The sequence below is a fragment of the Pristis pectinata genome, chromosome 10, assembly GCF_009764475.1.
Source record: "Pristis pectinata isolate sPriPec2 chromosome 10, sPriPec2.1.pri, whole genome shotgun sequence".
NCBI lineage: Eukaryota > Metazoa > Chordata > Chondrichthyes > Rhinopristiformes > Pristidae > Pristis > Pristis pectinata.
The window spans coordinates 48,792,969-48,814,612 of record NC_067414.1 but is presented as its reverse complement, the minus strand read 5'-3'; the positions used below and the strand labels follow the sequence as shown (position 1 = coordinate 48,814,612).

At 43.2% G+C, this 21,644-nt stretch overlaps 1 protein-coding gene across 4 annotated transcripts in view; it reads right to left on the bottom strand.

The window, feature by feature from the left end:
- Positions 1-20,675, bottom strand: part of trmt11 (tRNA methyltransferase 11 homolog) — a 59,209-nt gene extending 38,534 nt beyond the window's left edge. For 3 of the 4 annotated variants that reach the window (XR_007957014.1, XR_007957015.1, XM_052024784.1), the window contains exons 1-7: positions 20,522-20,604; positions 12,423-12,488; positions 8,572-8,645; positions 6,775-6,856; positions 6,588-6,680; positions 4,457-4,591; positions 2,922-3,078 (exon numbers count right to left, since the gene is read on the bottom strand). Coding sequence is in view for 2 of the 4 variants with exons in the window: in XM_052024784.1 (XP_051880744.1) it covers positions 2,922-3,078; positions 4,457-4,591; positions 6,588-6,680; positions 6,775-6,856; positions 8,572-8,645; positions 12,423-12,488; positions 20,522-20,599 (685 nt within the window). In the remaining 2 variants the exon portion in view is untranslated. Of the gene's footprint in view, positions 1-2,921; positions 3,079-4,456; positions 4,592-6,587; positions 6,681-6,774; positions 6,857-8,571; positions 8,646-12,422; positions 12,489-20,521 lie in introns of all 4 variants that reach the window. The other variant, XM_052024783.1, reaches the window with a different exon arrangement.
- Positions 20,676-21,644: the final 969 nt, after the last annotated feature.

Below are 21,644 nucleotides of genomic sequence, written 5' to 3'. Positions count from 1 at the left end.
AAGAGATTTGGCATTCAAATGCAAAAATACTACCATATGACAGAAGCAGTCCATTCAGCCCAATATGCCAATTCTCAAAGCAGTCCCATCAATCCTATTCTTGCTCGTATTTCCCTCTCACCTATCAATTCCATTCTCGTACCACTCACGTACAAAAAAGGGCAATTTACAGTAGCCCTAGGCAATTAACCTATGCTGTTTTTGGGATGTGGGAGGAACCTGAAGCAGCCAGGAGAAACCCACACAGTTACAGGAAGAACATGCAAACTCCACACAAACAACACTGGAGATCAGGACTGATCCCAGATCGCTGGGGCTGGGAGGCAGCAGCATTACCTGTTGCCCCACTGTCCTTCCCTAGAGAACATGAAGTTGCTTTAAAAACAGTAAATACTGGAAACATTTAGCAATCAGACAGCATTTATGGAAAGAGAAATAATGTTTCAGGTTGAGGATCCTTTACCAGAAATCTCTCACCAGTAACTATTCTTCTTATGGCACTGTCCCACGCAACCACAGGAGATGCAATACCTGCTCTTTTAACCTCATTCCTTCCCACCATCTTCAGACCCAAACAGTCCTTTCCAGGTGAAGTAGGGATTCATTCTTCCAATCTAGTAGTAAACGCAGATTGGGTGACTGGTTTGCAGATCACCATCATTCAGTACACAGGGGCAAGTCCAAGTGCACAGTCCATGTATAATATATTAACAATTTGTCTCTCTCCAAGTAGAGGTAACAAAGTCTATTGACAAGGGGAGTGCAGTACATGTGGTTTATAGGGACTTCAGTAAAGCATTTGACAAGGTCCCATATGGGACACTGGTCCAAAAGGTTAGGGCACATGTGATCCAGTGCAAGTTGGCAAACTGGATCCAAAAGTGGTTTGGCAATAGGAGAGAGAGTGTGATGGTAGAGAGTTGTTTTTGTGATTGGATGCCTGTGACTAGTAGTGTTCCATGGGATTGGTGCTGGGACTCTTGCTGTTTGTAATGTATGTGAATGATTTGGATGTGGACGTAGACACGAAGACTGGTGGAGTTGTTGGCAGTGTGGAGGATAGTTTTAGGCTACAGGTTGATAGTGATGTGTTGGTGAAATGGGCTGAGAAATGACAGATGGAGTTAAATCCAGACAAGTGTGAGGTAATGGATTTTGAGAGTACTAATGCTGGGACATACACCATGATTGCCAAGGTCCTTTGGAGTACTGAGGAACAGAGAAAGGGAACTCAGTGTGCAAGTCCAAAGGTCCTTGAAGGTGGCAGCACATGGTTAAGGAAGTAAACAGGATGCTGGCCTTCATTAGTTGGGGCATTGAATACAAGAGTAAGGAGGTTATGCTCCAAATTTATAAAACATTGGTCAGATCTCAACTGGAATATTGCATGCAATTCTAGTCACCAGAGAATAGGAAGGATGTGATAGCACTGGAGAGGGTACAGAGGAGAGTCACCATGTTGTTGCCTGGGATGGAGCATTTCAGTTACGAGGACAGACTGGAGAGGCTAGGTCTGTTTTCCCTGAAGTGGAGGAGGTAACGAGGGAACATAATCGAGGTATACAAAATTATGAGGGGTAGACTACAGGAATCTTTTACTCTTATCAGAGGTGAATAAAGTTAGAGGATATATCTCTAAGGCAAGGGATAAGAGATTTAAAGATCTGAGGGGGAACTTTTTCAGCCAGAGAGTGGTGTGTACCTAGACTGTATTGCCAGAGAGAGTGGTGGAAGCAGAGTCACTAACAGCATTTAACAGGTGGCAAGATGAGCACTTGAATTGCCTAGGTGAAGAAGGTAAGGGCCAAGTGCTGGAAGATGGGATTAAATATGGATGGGTGCCCACTGGACAGTGTGGACTTGGTGGGTCAAATGGGCTGTTTCCATACTGTACGACTTTATGACAATGACACTACCTGATCTGTTGTGCATTTCCCACAGCTCCAAGCTGCTTTTCACAGCTCTTAGATGAAAAGAAAGCAAAATGGGGTCATGTATTAATCTCTAAACCAGATAGCTTCAGCAACAATTTATCACCACATTATCCTTGGCCCCTTCGTATCAGGGATATTCCCTTTGACCTACCTATCTCTACCACACTCTATTTGCAACTTAAAAAATAACCTGTCTCTCCCTTCCCCTGTTACGATGAAGGGTCTTCAACCTGAAACCTTAAATTTCTTTATCTCTCCAGGGATGCTGCATGACCTGCCACATGTATCCAGCAGTTTCAGTTTTTATTTCAGATTTCTAACATCTGCGTTTTTTAAATTATTTTCATGAAGTTGCTCTACTTGCCAATTAAACTCACAAGGTTATGGCTTAGCCTTTCAAGTGGAAGTGAACTTTTAACAGTGGGATAGGTCTCAAATAACCTCACTGGCACTGAAAATGTTTGAATACAGACAGTCATTCCTTTTGAATTTGATTATCATTAGAGATTTAAAAATAATCATGAATCTGCCAAGATCCACATAGGTCTGCTGGCAGTTAAGCTTGTAACTGGGCTAATCCCAAGCATAAGCAGAAGTGGAACCTGCCACTCACAAGAGCACTGACTGCTCATGGAGTCTACCAGCTTTCAAAGATATCTCAGTGTTTACACTGGGAAATCTGTCTGCTCGCCTACACCACATTATAGTCAGCAAAAGTACAAGCTCAATGAAATAAATGGGAGAAATCTACTCTGGACAAGGGCAAATAAAACTTTGAAGTCAGTTTAAATGGTGCGTGTGTATGTGTTACTTTCTGACAAAGTTAATAATCTTTTTCTTTTAGGTGCCGAGTGATTTTGAATGTTTGTAAATGCCACAAACATTCCCCAATAGTGACAGCTTGGACAGCCAGTGAGCCAAGGAGATTCTGTGTGTTGCGCTGCACTGGCTAAAGTGCTGGGAGCTGGTCTGTGGTCTCCTCCTTACCTGTTCCCACAAATGGATCAAATACTAAGTCATTAGCTCCTGCTTTAGCGTGATTTGCCATTAGAAAAGAAAGACAGGCATCCATGCTGGTATTTCCAATGAAGTGACGCTTCTTCACACTGTACAAGTTGATTAGCTCCCTTTGACCATCAGCAATCTAAATAGGAAACAGAATGGACATTTACTTATTTAATTCTCCAACTTATTTTAAAAGAATACACTATTTTTTGTATTCCTGATCAAAGAAAGATTATCACAATCTTGCAATCCAAATCTCAAGTTGCAACCAAATTGCTGAATTTACCAACTCTCGATAGAATGAATAATTTTTATTTATTTAGTTCTCAGAATGTACGCGCTGTTGGAAAGGCCAACAGTTACTGCCATTCCCTAATTACCCTTCAAATGATTCTGGTGAACCAACTTCTTGAATTGCTGCAGTCCTTCTGGTAAAGGTACTTCCATAATGCTTTTGGCCTGGGACTCACAGAATTTAGACCCAATAACCGTAATGGAACAGATTTCAAGTCAAGATGATGTACAACTTGAAGGGAACTTGCAGGTCATGGTGTTCCCATTCACCTGCTTCCCTTGTCCTTGTTGTGGAAGACATTGCAGACTTGGGAGATGATGTCAGAGTCAACTTGGTGAGTAACTGCAGTACATTTTGTAGATGGTAAACAACGCAGACCTGGTGCACTAACAGTGAAGGGAATGAATGGTTAGAATGGTGGATGGGTTCCAATTAAGCCAGATGCTTTGTCTGGATGGTATTAAGTACTTAAGTAAATAAGTTTCACTCATTTAGACAAGAGGAGGTTGGATGGTAGAAAGGCTTTGGGGTGTTAGGAAATGAGTTACTTGCTGCAAGATAACCCACCTCTGACTGTCTTTTCAACCACACTATTTATGTGGCTGATCCAGTTGCCTTGTCAATAGTAATTCTTGGATTATTAATGGTGGGTGACCCAGTGACTCTCAAATTTAAAGAACTGGTAAGTAATCCATTTACTTGATGTGTTAAGGATAAATATACACAAGGATACTGGGGAATCTCATGTGCTCTTTGAAAGTGTCATGAAATAAGTTTTACATTCACCCAAGATGGTGTCAGTTTAACATCATATGAAAGACTGCTCTTCGACCAGTCCAGCCCTCTCTTAGCAAAGCCTTAGGAGTGTTAACATAGATCTTTGTGCTCATATCTCTGGAGTAGAACCCAGAACCTTCTGACTCAGAGGAGAGCCTCTTATCAATTGAACCACAACCAATACTCACATCTACCAAGGAAGGCATATACTGAGGATTCAATATCCCATGCACAATCTTTTGCAACAGTGAGAATCCTGGCGAGCTCCCATTCACGTTAGGTATAGAGGCTAATGAACGGATCCAGTTTGCTTGACCAACTAATTTCACCACTGATAGGAGTTAAATATTTGACATTTTCTGGTTTCTGTCAGTTAGTTCATTTCCACAGGATTAAAGTTTCAAAGTTTAACTATAAATTAATACTCTATTTCTCTAAATCTTACCCATCTTCCAAAGTAAATACAAAAGGGCTTCTCTGGAGCATTATTTGGATCTGTACCATAGTCTTCAAGTAACCAGAACACATGTTCTGGATCCTTTAATTTCACTGTTCCTTGAAATGGCAAAAATCCTAAATCCTGTATAACACATGAAATGAAGTTAAAACAATATCACGTGCAACACTGAAGGAATCTTGAAAACATCAATTAGTCATCCACATGTAGAACATCATTTTGTCACCCACACATAGAACGCTGACATCTTTCAGATTTGCAAAAACATTTTAAGCACATCTTTATAACCGTCAGGAAAAAAAACAGTATTTTTTCCAACAGTTTCTTCAGTGAAATTCATGGAAGGACATTGTCTATTTTTATGTTGGGTTTGTGGGAGCAAATTATAAACAGTGTACGTTTTTCTTGTGCAATTGATACTGAAGACATCAGATTAGCTCTCCCTTCCTCATACTAAGAATACATGCACTCTGTAATTAGCAATACCTTTTCCCACTTGCTCTAAGGATTTTAAGAGTCAGCCATATATTGTGACAGTGAAGTCACACGTAAGCCAGATCAGGTAAAATTGGCAGTTCCTCCGCCTCTGAACAATAGTTACCTAGTTGGACTTCATTGACAAATTGCCTGTTTGCATGGTCGTCTTTTTTTCTGAAGAATTATCAATATCCTGCTCTGAGTAGACAGATTTTTAGGTGACTTTCATGTGCTGTGTCCATGGGATAGGTATTTTCAACTTCCAAATTATTTGCCTTACATGACATCCACTAGGCTACCTCAGTTTTACTCGTGAATGACAATATTTCTTTTCTGACCAGTTACCACTGTCTAACCATCATTTACCCAGGCCCAGAAGGTGGCTTCCCTTGCATTTTTTAAATGCATGTGCATCTTCCACATTCCCACTCCACCTATGAGGAACTCTTATTTTTATCATCTCGGGATTGTGACAGCCTGTGATGGTTGTATTAATGCCCATTCCAAGTTGCCCGAGGAAGTAGTTGTGAGCCATCCCCTCAAGTCACTGCAGTCTTTGTGGTATTAAGTTTTCACAGGATTTAGGTAGGGATATGATAGGGACTTACAGGATATTTAACTAGCAATAATGATAATGGAATGGCAATACATGTCCAAATCACTGTGATGTGCAACTCTGAAGTGATGATGTCTCTACTAGACTGCTATACATGTCCTCAGTAGTTGATGTCACAGGGGTGGGAATTGACATCAATATGATTTCAGTATATTCTCTTATTCTCTAGGTTGTGTATACTGCAACCTCAATGGGGCGGCTAAATATTAAGCCCAGCTGTACAACAGCCATGAAAACAGCTGGCCAAGTCTCCTTCCGCATTGTGATGCCCAAAAGGGAAGGAGATACACAAGTATGATCTAAGTGAGCTCTGATTTATCATCAGTGAAAAGAAAGTGGACTACTAAATTACTAAAATAGGATGTACAATACATTAGTTGAAGAAAAATTGTAAAGAATGCTTTAAACATTTTTGAAGTCATTAATATTTATAGTTAGAATGGGAACTAAATACATAAAAATGCAAAATTTCCAAGAATAAAAAAAAATCAATAATCTTCAACTATTTTGCCAAGTACATTTTATGTCTGATATCATTTATTTTCTTTTCATAAATGTCCCGTTATTTTCTGAACATGTGGCCACCAGTGCAGATGCTACCTGAAACCTATTATTGTTATCCAGGTGAGTGATACAAGATAGTGTGTCAGATGCAGATCTAAAGTGAAGGGCACCAAAACAGAGCTTGATCTTATGTCCACATTCCTTCACCACCCACCTCCCCACCCCACCCCGACATCACTGGGAATAGTCACACTGACTCAACTTCTCTCTCCATGCTTAATTGTGCTGAGATGAACTGCAAAGTACCCACTTAACCATCCAATTTATTCTATAAAATAACTTATTCCCAATTTTCAATAAGTGTGATACATTACCACACTTAGCATTACAGTTGCTCTTTAAGACGGTAAGGGAACCTCTTTATTCAAACACATTATTCTCAGAACTCTGAACAAACCAAGTCACAGTACAAAAGTCAAAAACTAAACAAGAGACAATGAAACAAAAAAGTTTGATACATACGTCTATCTTTTGAATCCTCTCATTATGTGACAATGTTTTATTGAATGCATAAACTTTTATCTGATACGTTGAACCTTGCTGAAGAAATGGGATCTAAAGCAGGAAAATAAATATGGTTAATTGAATCCAGTCAAATATCTGTAGCTACATGCATAAGACAATGTGGTTGGTTCCTGTGCATACATACCATTTTGTCTGCAGGATAATTTTTCAGTGAGTTATGCAGTTCTTCATGTGTTCTTCCTTGACCCCACAATTCAAATATTGACCTGCAAAGTAAAGGAGGGATGCTATGTCCAAAACAGCCACTTCAGATGTAAATTTTGTAGTTAAGTGTGGTCAAGGTGCAATAATACCAAAACCCATTATTGTGTAAATTGTCATGAAAATCAAAGGAAACTGCAGAAGCTGGAAATATGAAATAAAAACTATTAATGCTGGAATACTCAGCAGACCAGGTAGCATCTATGAAAAGGGAAATAATTAAAGTTTCAGGTCAAAGACCCTTTGTCAAATCTGAATGTTCCCAGCATTTTCTGCTTTATTCCAGTAAACTGGCATGTTGATTAAAAAGACCGTACACAACACCAATGAGTTCAAACTAAAATCTTCAAAGGGAGAAACAACTAACTGGCATCAAGATTTGGGCAAGGCCGACCTCAAATTCAGGGAAGATGATGTTGGACCTACACATACAAAGGATACAAGACAATTGTGGACAAATATATGAAACACAAGGGGATAATTCCAATCCTTTGTATCACATTTCTATTACGTCAGTTTTTTGGGTATGCAAAGAATCTCTGCACACTGATAAGTTTATAACAGCCCAAGGGTCAAAGAGCTTTAAGTTACTGCTGCATGCCAGGACTTTGGCTTGCCATCCAGAAAGACCAGGCTCCAATCAGAAAGTGAAAAAAAAATACAGGTGAGATCTTTCACTGAGCCTGAGAAGTCAAAATCCTGAGGAAGAATCATTATCTAAATAATAACATTTTGTTCCTCATTTAAATGTTGACTGATTATTCTACATTTCCAGCATTTTCTGTTTTAACAGGATCACAGTAATGGCATAGTCTGTTCAGCTCCTTGAGCCAGTATTCAGTTAGATCACAGGCAATTTGTATTCTATCCCCATTTAGTCATTTGATTCAATGCCTCAAACAAAAATTTATAAATCTGTATTAAAATTTACAAAATTCCTCAGCAGTTTGTTTTGGGAAGTATGTTCCAGACATTTTCCCATTCTTTTTGTGAAGAAATGCTTCCTGTTTTTGTGCCTAAGTAGAGTTATTTCAGACTTTTTTTTATTTCCATGCGTTTCTTTTCACTTCTGCTTCTTCTGCTCATGAATAATCCTGAAAAACTGATTTCAGTGCTCATGCAAACCTGCAGATAAACACTGAGATAACTTCATAATTTCCTTGCGTGAGCAGATGACTAAAAGAGGAAATAAGAGGCAAGAAGTCCAGAAGAATAGCAGAGCAGCTGTGGGGAAGGATTACATAAGCAATGTATGGACAACCTTTGATAAAGCATGGTATGTTGACTCATTGTTGCAAGGGTGAAGAGCATCATGAAATGGTTGGAAAATGTTCTGGAAAGGCAGTGAGAGAAGACAGAATTCACACTACATAATGGAACCAAATACCTCTGAGGCATTGCAAAGGGATTTTTTTAAAAAGCCTGAAACAAAATGCTGGAAACACTGAGCTGATTTTTCTGTTTTTGAATGCTGATATCATTCCCTTTCAAAATAGAATCCTCTCTTCTATTCTACTAAGATCCAGGGCTCCCGACAATACAAATTTCATGTACAGTAGCTGCAACCATTTTAACCAGGTTTATTCAACAACCGTAATAAATCCTAGAGTTTATTGTTGGATTATACCCAATGATATGACTCCCAAATGCCTGAAGCTGATACCACTAATAATATTGGACCAAATATTTGTGTGTTAATTCCTGTAACAAGAGCACTTACTTTGCACACACCGTACGCCTCATGACTGCTTTTGCCACGTTCTCAGAGGGAATGTGCACGATCCAGAAAGGAGACTGAAAGGCAAAATAAACATAAGATCAGCTACAATGCTGACATTAGAAAATCACCAATTTCATGTTGATGAAGCCTTAAAAATACTGAACCAAGCCAGTAAATGTGAATCAAAATGAAAAAACCTTGGCATTAAATGGAATGCTGCTGCTAAGAAACTTTCATAATTCATTTAACTTTGTGAGAATCAGAACTCTTATGTTCATCACTGTTCTAACAAGCATGCACTGATATACCCACTGAAATTTCAAACATTTTCTGAAGTAAAGCTTTACATACTTATATGTTCTTTGTGCAAAGAGAAGGAAAACAGAATCAGGAATTATAACTGGTCCACGTTCGAAGACTCAGCTGCCAGCCTTGAGTATGTCATCACCATCACAAACTTTATCAGCAAGTGTGTTGAGGACTGTGTACCAAAGAGGACATTACGGGTGTTCCCAAACCAGAAACCATGGATGAACCGGGAGATCCACTCCCTACTGAAGTCGAGGATTGCTGCATTCCATTCAGGTGACCCTGACCTTTACAAGAAATCAAGATACGACCTCGGTAAAGCTATCAGGAACGCCAAGAGACAATACCAGTTCAAAATAGAGTCCCAGACCAGCCATCAGTTGTGGCAGGGCTGGCGTGCTATAACGGGCTACAAAACAAAGTCGGGCAGCATCGCCAACAACAGCGCATCCTTTCCTGATGAGCTTAACGCATTCTATGCAAATTTTGAACAGAAGGGGAGTGATTTGTCTCCACCACCCTGACAGCCTCCAATGCAACTAAACCTGTGGTCACTGTCGAGGATGCAAGATCAGTCTAACGGAGAGTGAACCCAAGGAAAGCATCTAGCCCGGATTGTGTTTCTGGCCATGTGCTCAGATATTGTGCTCATCAGCTGGCGGGGGTATTTGCAGACATTTTTAATCTCTCCCTGCTTCAATTGGAGGTTCCCACCTGTTTTAAGAAGATTACTATCATCCCGGTACCTAAGAAAAGCAAGGTAATGTGCCTTAATCACTACCGACCGGTGGCTCCGACATCTATCATCATGAAGTGCTTCGAGATGCTGGTCATGGCACGCATCAACTCCAGCCTCCCGGAAAACCTGGACCCACTGCAATTCGCCTACCACCGAAGCAGGTCTACAGCAGATGCCATCTCCCTGGCCCTATGCTCAGCTCTGGAGCATCTGGACAGTAAAGACACCTACGTTAGACTATTGTTTATTGACTACAGCTCCGCCTTCAATACTATAATTCCAAGCAAACTCATCACCAAACTCTGAGACCTGGGACTCAACACCTCCCTCTACAACTGGATCCTTAACTTCCCGACCAACAAACCACAATCAGTGAGGATCTGCAGCAACACACCAGCACAATTATTCTCACCACTGGTGCCCCACAAGGCTGCGTCCTCAACCCCCTACTTCACTTCTTATACACTCATGACTGTGTGGCCAGATTCTGCTCTAACTCCATTTACAAGTTTGCAGATGATACCACCGTTGTAGGCCATATCTCAAATAATGATGAGTCAGAGTAGAGGAAGGAGATAGAGGGCTTAGTGGAATGGTGTCATGACAACAGCCATTCCCTCAATGTCAGCAAAAGAGCTGGTCATTGACTTCAGGAAGGGGGGCAGCATACATGCACCTGTCTACATCAATGGTGCTGAGGTTCAGAGGGTTGAGAGCTTCAAGTTCCATGGAGTGAACATCACCAATAGCCTGTCCTGGTCCAACCACATAGACGCCACGGCCAAGAAAGCTCACCAACACCTCTACTTCCTCAGGAGGCTGAAGAAATTTGGCATGTCCCCTTTGACACTCAACAACTTTTATCAATGCACCATAGAAAGCATCCTATCTGGATGCATCACGGTTTGGTATGGCTACTGCTTTGCCCGGGACCGCAAGAAACTGCACAGAATTGTGGATACAGCCCAGCGCACCACGGAAACCAGCCTCCCATCCATGGACTCTGTCTATACCTCTCGCTGCCTTGGTGAAGCAGCCAACATAATCAAAGACCCCACCTACCTGGGTCATTCTCTCTTCTCTCCTCTCCCATCAGGCAGAAGATACAGGAGCCTGAGGGCACATACCACCGGCCTCAAGGACAGCTTCTACCCCACTGTGATAAGACTATTGAAAGGTTCCCTTATACAATGAGATGGATTCTTGACCTCACAATCTACCTCGTTAGAACCTTGCACCTTATTGTCTACCTTCAATGCACTTCCCTGTAGCTGTGACACTTTACTCTGTATTCTGTTATTGTTTTTACCCTTTACTACCTCAATGCACTCTGTAATGAATTGATATGTATGGACGGTATGCAAGACAAGTTTTTCCACTGTACCTTGTTTCAAGTGACAATAATAAACCAATACCAATAATAAAACCCAACTCTGACAAAGAGTACGAGAACCTTCATCAAAATGCACAAGCATGAGGTTTGTGCATTTTGATGAAGTGACCGGTAACAGTCCTAAATTCAAATGCTATCACAAACTGCTAACATTTTATGAATCATGAAATAAATACAATAAAAGACAATGACAATAGTTAAGGTGGCAAAAACAGATCAGTACTTTTTGTGGCATTTTCTCTTTATCCAGCTTTGAGCTCCCTGCAATTTTGTGACCAGTACTCAAAAGCAGGAACTGCAGATCCCTATTAGACCTCTGGCATCACTGAACACCTATCCCCATTTATATTTAAATGCACAAAAACTGAGGAGGCAAGGAACTAAGATGTCTGAATTTTTCTTTGTCAATCATATGATGAGGGACTTGATTTTTATTTTCTGTAGGCAAACTACAACATTCATACACCTCATTTTATAATTAGAATGTTCCAAGATGCCACACAGGAAAAAGTGGCCACTCAGTTGACAGGTGGGTCTGACCTAAACCTCGACCAGAGAGGCGAGTAGGAAAGGAGAGGTGCGAAAAGTATGAATTATAAAGGTGGACTGAAGGAGACACAGGCTCAGTCACAGTAGCAAAGGAAACCCTGAATGCTAAGTCAAGTAAGATTGAGAGAACATACAATACCCCACTTTCCATCATAGGCATAACCTCCATAAAAGTATATACAATTTTGAGGGAGACAGAGAAGGTAGATAATAAAAATCTTTTTCCCCATAATGAGGGTGTATAACATCAGAGGGCATACATTTAAGATGAGAGGCAAGAGGTTTAGAGGAGATTGGTTGAAATTTGGATTGCACTGCCTGAAGAGGTGGTGGGGATAGATATTCCCATGATATTTAAGAAACAGCTGGACAGGTACTTGAATCACAGAGGTACAGAAGGCCACAGACCTAGTGTGGGTAAATAGGATGAGTGTAGATAGGCACAACAGGCAGCATGTACATGGTTGTGCTGAAGGGCCTGTTTCTAAGCTATATGACTCTAACCAGCATATCATTCTTCCCTCATGTAAGAAATACTCTCAATAAGTGAACAAACTGCTACTAAAGGTCACAAGGCTTAGAACACTAACTTCTGCAGTCCAGCTTGCTTAGTGATGCTAGCAATGTTTGCTTCTATTTCAGATTTTCAACAACTGCGGTACTTTCGTTTTGCCTTAAGTAAAATTTCTCATTTTGTAAGTATTAAGCTGCAAGGGATCCAGATAACAAGATACCAAGGAGTGGACATGTAAAAATGGAAAACAACCTGAGATTTCACACGGTAATTGTAAGCAAAACCAAAAATATTATTTTCTTGCTCTGCTAATGTATTACATATAACAAAATATGAACATAATTTACCTTCTGATCAAAGTTTTCTTCACATCTTAGCTGGACTTTACAAAGAGAGAACAAGGATTTAATTTCCTGTAACAAAAAATATAGATATTGAATGTATACAGAGAATGTTACTAAAAATCTTGAGAAGCAGCTGAATCAAAAATTCTTTCGAATCAAAACCTAGTAAACAAGCATTTACTTGGTTGTAGCACAGGTCTTTCCAATCTAAGCTGCAATCTTCCTCTGCCTTTTGTTCATGGTGTTTTAATTGTGCTTGCTAACAGCATAACTGCATTAAAGAGTTACTGGTATCAGAAATTTATAAAATCTATGAAAATAAAATAATTTTGAAAAATCACACTTGGCAAGTGGGAAAGTCAGATGAATCATCAAAATGTTTATGCCAACATTGGTATTGGTTTATTATTGTCACTTGTACCGAGGTACAGTGAAAAAGCTTGTCTCACAAACTGATCATACAGGTCAATTCATCACACAATGCAGTTACATTGAGTTAGTACAGAGTGCATTGATGTAGTACAGGTAAAAACAATAACAGCACAGAGTAAAGTGTCACAACTACAGAGAAAGTGCAGTGCAATAAGGTGCGAGGTCTCAGCAAGGTAGATCATGAGGTCATAGTCCATCTCATTGTGTAAGGGAACTGTTCAATAGTCTTATCACAGTGGGGTAGAAGCTGTCCTTAAGTCTGGTGGTATGTGCCTTCAGGCTCCTGTATCTTCTACCTGATGGATACAGGTGGTCCATTGAATCCCTGATCCACTCAGAGTGGTGCAGTGAGGCGATCTCAAGTACACACAAGATGAACCCTCAATGCCAGCAGGAAACTCACTAGTGTTGACCTTCAACATGACAGATGATTGTTTTCCCTTCACTGAACTGGATACCTTCACCAGAACTAAATTATTCATTTTCCACCACAAATATTCACCTCATGCTTCAACACACACAATGAAGATGGCAGTAGTGAAGATTTATACACCATGAAATGAACAATCTAAAATAATCTAATTTAAAAGCTTTTTTTTCCAAAGATCATTCATCTGGGAGCACAAATAATGGTACTAGGAAGTAACAGCAGTGCTTTAGCCCATCAAATCATCCACTCAAGAAACAAACATGATGTCTTCATTAGCAAAGTTTACAGCATGACAATTACTCTAATTATTTTTGATTAAAAGAGAAAATAAAGTAATGCTGACATTTTTATAAAATACCATAAAACATAACTAGTGAAGGAGAGGACTCCAATTAACTTAGCAAAGGAACAGATACCAGGTCCAGAACAAGAGAAAAATTGTACACAGAATAGAGTGAGGGGCAAGTAGCAATGAAGTTCATAAATTGGAGAGATCTTATCGGGGTAAATTCAAAGATGAGTGTGGACTTCATGAATGCAAAAGCATGTTCTGTGAGAAATAAGATCGGTGAGCCACAGGCATAAGTCACCACATTATATTGTGATAATAAGAGTGACCTATCTTATGGAAGCAGAAGTATAAGAATTTTACTCCAGGCTAAAAATTAACCAGACAAGATAGGGAAGGAAAAGGGGAGTGAGAGAAGATAGTACAGATCAAAGAAACTACAAAAGTAGTTTGACAAATCCACTGAAGTTACCTGAGGGCACAAGTAACAGGGTGGATTAGAAAGAACCTGTGGATGTAATCAGCCGAATCAATCAGTGGTTCCGCATCCCCAAATGAAAGCCCAGAAGTGCTGAGGGACAGACCTCCACTGTTGGATTCCACTGGGAGTACAAAGGCACAGAGATACAGCAGGCAGGGCTGTTGCCTCACAGCTCCAGCAACCTGGGTTCGATCTTGACCCCAGGTGCCATCTGTTCTGTGTAAGTTTGCATGTTCTTCCTAAGAACTCATAAGTTTCCCCCGAGTGCTTCACATCCAAAAGATGTGCTGGTTGGTAGAAAAATTGGCCACTGTAAATTATCACGAATAATGGTGGGCTGCAGGAAAGTCAGGGGGCAGATGGTCATGTGAGAGAGAATAGGTTAGAGGAAAATGGATGGGGAATCTGACTGATGGGATTGTTCTTACAGCAGGTATAGCTCTGATGGGCCAAAGGGCCCCCTTCTTTGTCTTAAGGTAATATTACCTCTGCCTTGCTGTGATTCCCCAGCATTAGAGTGGGAATCCACCTCTCCAATCATTTGCCAGAATCAAAGTTATTTGAATGAGCATTCCTGGCCTGATTGGGAGCATTATTTAGCTTGTTTTTCATTAGTTCTTAGTGTTTCCCTTTGGAATGTTATGATTTAAAATACATAATCTAAAAGGTTGTAGAATTAAATTTCAACTTTCAAAAGGTTATTGAACATGCATTCCAAGAAAACTAGTATGCAAGGTTACAGAGAAGAGGCTGAGGTTTTAACATGAATTGCTGTTTCAAAAAATTGCCAAGTGATCTCTAGCTGTGCTGGAAGATTCTACAACTTTGTGTCTTGACCAAGAGCTTACACAAAGAATGAACTGTGATTCTTGTTTTATGTTGTGGTACAAAGTATCTGAAGGTCCCATTGACTGAAAAAAAAGGACAGGGATGTAGATAGAGCAAGTAATTTAGAAGATTAATGGAATGTTTACCTTTATTCCAAAGCATTCGGAGTATACAAGTAGTGAAGTTACATAGAACATAACAGCACAGTACAGGCCCTTTTGCCCACGATGTTGTGCTGACATTTTATTCTGCTCCAAGATCTATCTAACCCTTTGCTCCCACATAGCCCTCCATTTCTCTATCATTCATGTGTCTATCTAAGAGTCTCTTAAATGTCCCTAATGTATCTGCCCCCACAACCTCTGCCAGCAGTGCGTTCCACGCACCCATCACTCTGTGTAAAAAAACTTGCCTTTGACATCCCCCGTGTACCTTTCTCCAATCACCTTAAAATTATGTCCCCCTTGTGTGAGCCATTTTCGCCCTGGAATAAAAGTCTCTGACTGTCCACTCAATCTATGCCTCTTATCATCTTGTACACCTCTATCAAGTCACCTCTCATCCTCCTTCGCTCCAAAGAAAAAAGCTCTAGCTCGCTCAACCTATCCTCAGAAGACATGCTCTCCAATCCAGGCAGCATCCTGGTAAATCTCCTCTGTGCCCTCTCTAAAGCTTCCACAGCCTTCCTATAATGAGGTGACCAGAACTGAACACAATACTCCCAAGTGTGGTCTAACCAGAGTTTTATAGAGCTGCAACATTACCTGGCGGCTCTTAAACTCAATACCCCAACTAACGAAGGCCAACACACCATACACCTTCTTAACCACCCTAACAACTTGCACGGCAATTTTGAGGGATCTAAGGACATGGACCCCAAGATCCCTCTCTTCCTCCACACTGCTAAGAGTCCTGCCATTAACCTTGTATTCTGCCTTCAAATTGGATCTTCCAAAGTGTATCACTTCACACTTTTCCAGGTTGAACTCCATCTGCCACATCTCAGCCCAGCTCTGCATCCAATCAATGTCCTGTTGTAATCTACAGCAACCTTCTACACTATCCACAGCACCACCAACCTTCGTGTCATCTGCAAACTTACTAAACCACCCTTCCACATCCAAGTAATTTATATATATAAAAAAAAATCACAAACAGCAGGGGTCCCAGAACAGATCCCTGTGGAACACCACTGGTCACTGACCTCCAGTCAGAATACGTTCCATCTACAACCACCCTCTATCTTCTGTAGGCGAGCTAGTTTCCCTGGATCCCATGTCTCCTGACTTTCTGAATAAGCCTTCCATGACGAACCTTATTAAATGCCTTACTGAAATCCATATATACCACATCCACTGCTCTACCTTCATCAACGTGCTTTGTCACATCCTCAAAGAATTCAATCAGGCTCGTGAGGTACAACCTGCCCCTCACAAAGCCATGCTGACTGTCTCTAATCAGCCTATGCTTCTCCAAATGCCTATAAATCCTGTCTCTAAGAATCTTCTCCAGTAATTTGCCCACCACTGAAGTAAGACTCACTGGTCTGTAATTCCCAGGGTTATCCCTACTCCCTTTCTTGAACAAAGGAACAACATTTGCCACCCTCCAGTCATCTAGCACTACTCCTATGACAAGTGAGGATGCAAAGATCATCGCCAAAAGTGCAGCACTCTATTCCCTCACTTTCTGTAATAACCTTGGGTATATCCCATCCGGCCCCAGTGACTTAACTATCCTAATGTTTTTCTAAAGTTCCAGCACATCCTCTTTCCTCATGTCAACACGCCCTAGCTATCAGTCTGTTGTATGCCATCCTCCAATGTCAAGGTCTCTCTCCCCAGTGAATACTGAAGCAAAATATTCATTAAGGACCTCCCCTACCTCTTCCGACTCCAGGCACATGTTTCCTCTTCTATCCCTGATCGGTCCTACCCTCACTCTAGTCATTCTCCTATTCTTCACATACATGTGGAATGCCTGGGGGTTTTCCTTGATCCTATTTGCCAAGGACTTCTCATGCCCCCTTTAGCTCTCCTAAGTCCATTCTTAAGCTCCCTCCTGGCTATCTTGTAACTCTCCAGGGCACTGTCTGATCCTTGCTTTCTAAACCTTAGGCAAGCTTCTTTCTTCCTCTCGGCAAGATGTTCTAAGTCTCTTATCAAGATGTTCTAAGTCTCTTGTCAACCATGGTTTCTTTACTCTACCATCCTTACCCTGCCTCAATGGGAAAAAACTGTGCAGAAGCCCATGCAAGTACTCCCTAAACAACCAGCACATTTCCATTGTGCACTTCCCCAAGAACATCTGTTCCCAATTTACGCTCCCAAGTTCCTGCCTAAAAGCAATCATAATTCCCCCTCTCCCAATTAAATATTTTCCCATATCGTCTGCTCCTATCCCACTCCAAGGCTATGGTAAAGGTCAAGGAGTTATGGTCACTGTCTCCAAAATGCTCTCCCACCAAGAGATCTGAAACCTGATTAGGCTCATTGCCTAGTACCAGGTCTAGAATGGCTTCTCCTCTAGTTGGCCTGTCCACATACTGTGTCAGGAATCCTTGTGAACTTTAGGTGTGGATGCACCTAACAAACTCTGCCCCATCTATTCCCTTTACACCAAGGAGGTGCCAATCAATATTAGGAAGTTGAAATCACCCATGACAACAACCGTTATTTTTGCACCTCCAAAATCTGCCTCCCGATCTGCTCCTCAGCATCTCTGCTGCTATTGGGGGGTCTGTAGAATACTCCTAATACCGTGATCGCTCCCTTCCAGTTTCTGACTTCCACCCACACTGACTCAGTAGACGATCCCTCCCGGACGTCCACCTTTTATACAGCTGTAATACTGTCCCTGATCAGCAAAGCCACTCCCCCACCTCTTTTACCTCAGTCCCTGTCCCTTTTGAAACATCTAAACCTCAGAATATCCAGCAGCCATTCCTGTCCTTGTGACAGCCAAGTCACTGTAATGGCCACCATGTCACAGTCCCATGTACTTACCCATGCTCTAAGTTCATCACCCTAGTTCCTCGCATCAAAGTGGACACACTTCAGCCCATCCAACTGACTGCAATTTTGCCCTTTCAACTGTCTATCCTTCCTCAGTGTTTCTACATGCTACATCTACTTGTACACTAAATGCACCAACCTCTGACCTATCACTCTGGTTCCCATTCCCCTGCCAAACTAGGTTCAACCCTCCCCAACAGTTCTAGTAAACCTGCCCACAAGAATATTGGTCCCCCTCCAGTTCAGGTGTAACCTGTCCTTTTTGTACAGGTCATACCTTCCCCAGAAGAGATCCCAATGATCAACAGATCTGAAACCCTGCCCCCTGCACCAACTCCTCAGCCAAGCATTCATTTGCCAAGTCAACCTATTCTTACCCTCACTAGCACGTGGCACAGGCAGCAATCCAGAGATTACTACCCTTGAGGTCCTGCTTTTCAGCTTCCTATCTAGCTCCCTATATTCCCTCTTCAGGACTTAATCTCATTTCCTTCCTATATCATTGGTACCAGTATGTACCACGACCTCTGGCTGTTCACCCTCCCCCTTCGGAATGCTGTGGACCCAATCTGAGACATCTCTGACCCTGGCATCCAGGAAGCAACATACCATCCAGGAGTCTCTTTCACATCCACAGACTCTCCTGTCTGCACCCCCCCCCCCAACTTACTAGGGAATCCCCTATCACTACCGCTCTCCTCTTCTCCCTCCTTCCCTTCTGCACCACATAACCAGGCTCAGTGCTAGAGACATGGTCACTGCAGCTTTCCCCTGGTAGGTCATCCCCCTCCGATAGTATCCAAAGCAGTATACCTGTTATTTAGGGGAACGGCCACAGGGGTATTCTATACTACCTGCCTATTCTCCTTCCTTCTCCTGACAGTCACCCAGCTACCTGCCTTTTGATGCAATTTTACAGGGGAATGGTGAGATCACATCTATAGTACTGTGAACATATTTAAGAAAGAACACATTTGCACTGGAGTCAATGCAAGAGAGGTTCAGTAGGTTGATTCCTAGGGCGAATAGAGTTGAATTATGAAAAGAAGTTGAGCCTGTGCTCGTTGTTTAAGTGAATGAGAGGCAATCATATTGATTTATTTATGATTCTGAGGAGATGAATCAGGGCTGATTGTTTCAGACAGAGTTGAGAAAGAGTTTCTTCTCTCAGAAGATCATGACTTTGGAATTCTCTAACCCAGAGCCGTGGAATTGAAATCATTAAGTATACACTGAGGTGGAGATTTTGAGACATTTGAACTGCAAGGGAGTAGAAAACCCTACATCAGGCCTGAGAGTGGAGAGGCGAGATGGCCAGTACAAAGAGAAGGGGAGTGATGAGAAAGGATTCCGAAGCGATTGGTGGACCGAGGAGAGGTGTAAGACGACAGGGCAGGTAGTGTCAGGTAGGGGAGGTGAGCGGGGGGTGGAGTTGGAAGACTGCAGCAGGTGAATGATAGATGGAGGCAGCATCTGCAGTCTCTTGTCTCTCTCTTGGACCGGGGATCCGTGCTCCTTCGCGCTGCAGTCAAACACCAAGCGCAGAGGCGACAAGCAATCAGGGGCGACAAGCAATCAGGGGCGACAACCGAGTCCTGAGGCAGGGTCTCGACCTGAAACGTCGACACTCCCCCTCCCCAAACCGCTCCCTTACCCACTCCCCTCCCCTCCACCCACCCCCTCCCCCCTCACTCCCCACCCCCACAACCCCCACTCCCCTCCCCCTCACTCCCCACCCCCACTCCCCTCCCCCTCCCCCCCACCCCCCACCCCCACTCCCCTCCCCCTCCCCCCCACCCCCACAGCCCCCACTCCCCTCCCCCTCCCCCCCACCCCCACAGCCCCCACTCCCCTCCCCCTCCCCCCCACCCCAACCCCCACTCCCCTCCCCCCCACCCCCACCCCAACCCCCACTCCCCTCCCCCCCCACCCCCACAACCCCCACTCCCCTCCCCTCCACCCACCCCCTCCCCCTCACTCCCCTCCCCTCCACCCACCCCCTCCCCCTCACTCCCCACCCCCACAACCCCCACTCCCCTCCCCCTCCCCCCCACCCCCACAACCCCCACTCCCCTCCCCCTCCCCCCCCACCCCCACAACCCCCACTCCCCCTCCCCCCCCACCCCCACAACCCCCACTCCCCTCCCCCTCCCCCCCCACCCCCACAACCCCCACTCCCCTCCCCCTCCCCCCCCACCACCCCCACTCCCCTCCCCCTCCACCCCCACAACCCCCACTCCCCTCCCCCTCCCCCTCCCCCCCCACAACCCCCACTCCCCTCCCCCTCCCCCCCACAACCCCCACTCCCCTCCCCCTCCCCCCCCACAACCCCCACTCCCCTCCCCCTCCCCCCCATCCCCACAACCCCCTCCCCCCCATCCCCACAACCCCCACTCTCCTCCCCCCCATCCCCACAACCCCCACTCCCCTCCCCCTCCCCATCCCCACAACCCCCACTCCCCTCCCCCCTCCCCCGACGCTGCGCGACCCCCCAGCAGAAACGCGGTGTCCTGCCCCCGAGCGCGGGTCTCCGGGCTGTTGCCCCCGTCGCCGCCCTGATTTAAACGGCTCCGAGACTGCGCGACCGACGCGGGTCCCACAACCCGGCTCCCGACATCACGGACTCACCGGGAGCCTGAACTCCACGTTTTCTTGGGCTAAAAGAAGTAAAAACCTCCGACCCACCACCCCACTGGACAGCGCCATCTTTGCGTCCGTCACAAATATCATCCCGGACCTACAGGCACCCTCGACCCCGGGAATCAGTTCCGGCACCAACTCACTCTCCACCATCAAACAGCACACACCCTCTTTTATTACACCCCATTGATTAATACTTGATATTTGTTACTTAAAATTATGTTAGTTCGATCTATTGTCTGAGTACTCTGGGAGCATAAGCTTTTATTTGTTGCCTGCGAAATATTTGTTCAGAATCAGGATTATTATCACTGACTTAATGTCGCGAAATTTGTTGCTTTGTGGCAGCAGTACAGTGCAAAGACATAAAATTACTATAAATTACAAAATAAATAAATAGTGCAAAAAAGGAATAACGTGGTAGCATTCATGGATTTAAGGACCGTTCGGAAATCTGATAGTGGAGGGGAAGAAGCTGTTCCTAAATCGTTGAGTGTGGGTCTTCAGGCTCCTGCACCTTCTCCCTTCACGGTCTTCTTCAGCATCTTGAAATAATCTGCTTTATGTTTTAATACTGAAAAATCATAGTAAACTTAATTCAAGTTTATGTAGAAATTAGCTTCCTCCCTCCATCCAAAATCTCTTACAATGTTCACGAAAAACGTCTACTGCAGCAATTTTATTTTCTGTGCTAAATTTCTTGATATCCCTTACACACTTACAAATCCAAGTTACCACAGTCCTTTTAATAGCGCGTGGTTCTGTTTTCTAAATGAGTCTGGTCAGTAATACTATCACATTTCCCTGGAAATCTACCATCAACCCTCCCTACTGCTGCGTCATAGAACTCAATCAGATTAGTCAGAACGAGTTGTGCTTAACGAATCCATGCTAGCTGTCTTCATTAATCCATGTGATAATTAATTCTGTCTTTGTCAATGATCTGTCGTGATGTTTCCACCTTCGATGTTACGTAGATTGAGCTGTCATTATTTGATTTATTCTTCCCTTTTTTTCGAACAGGGATGTGGCTTTTTCAGTCTTCCGATCCCCTTCATCATTCCCACATCCGATAAAGATTGAAACATTGTTGCCAGTGCCGTTTATATTT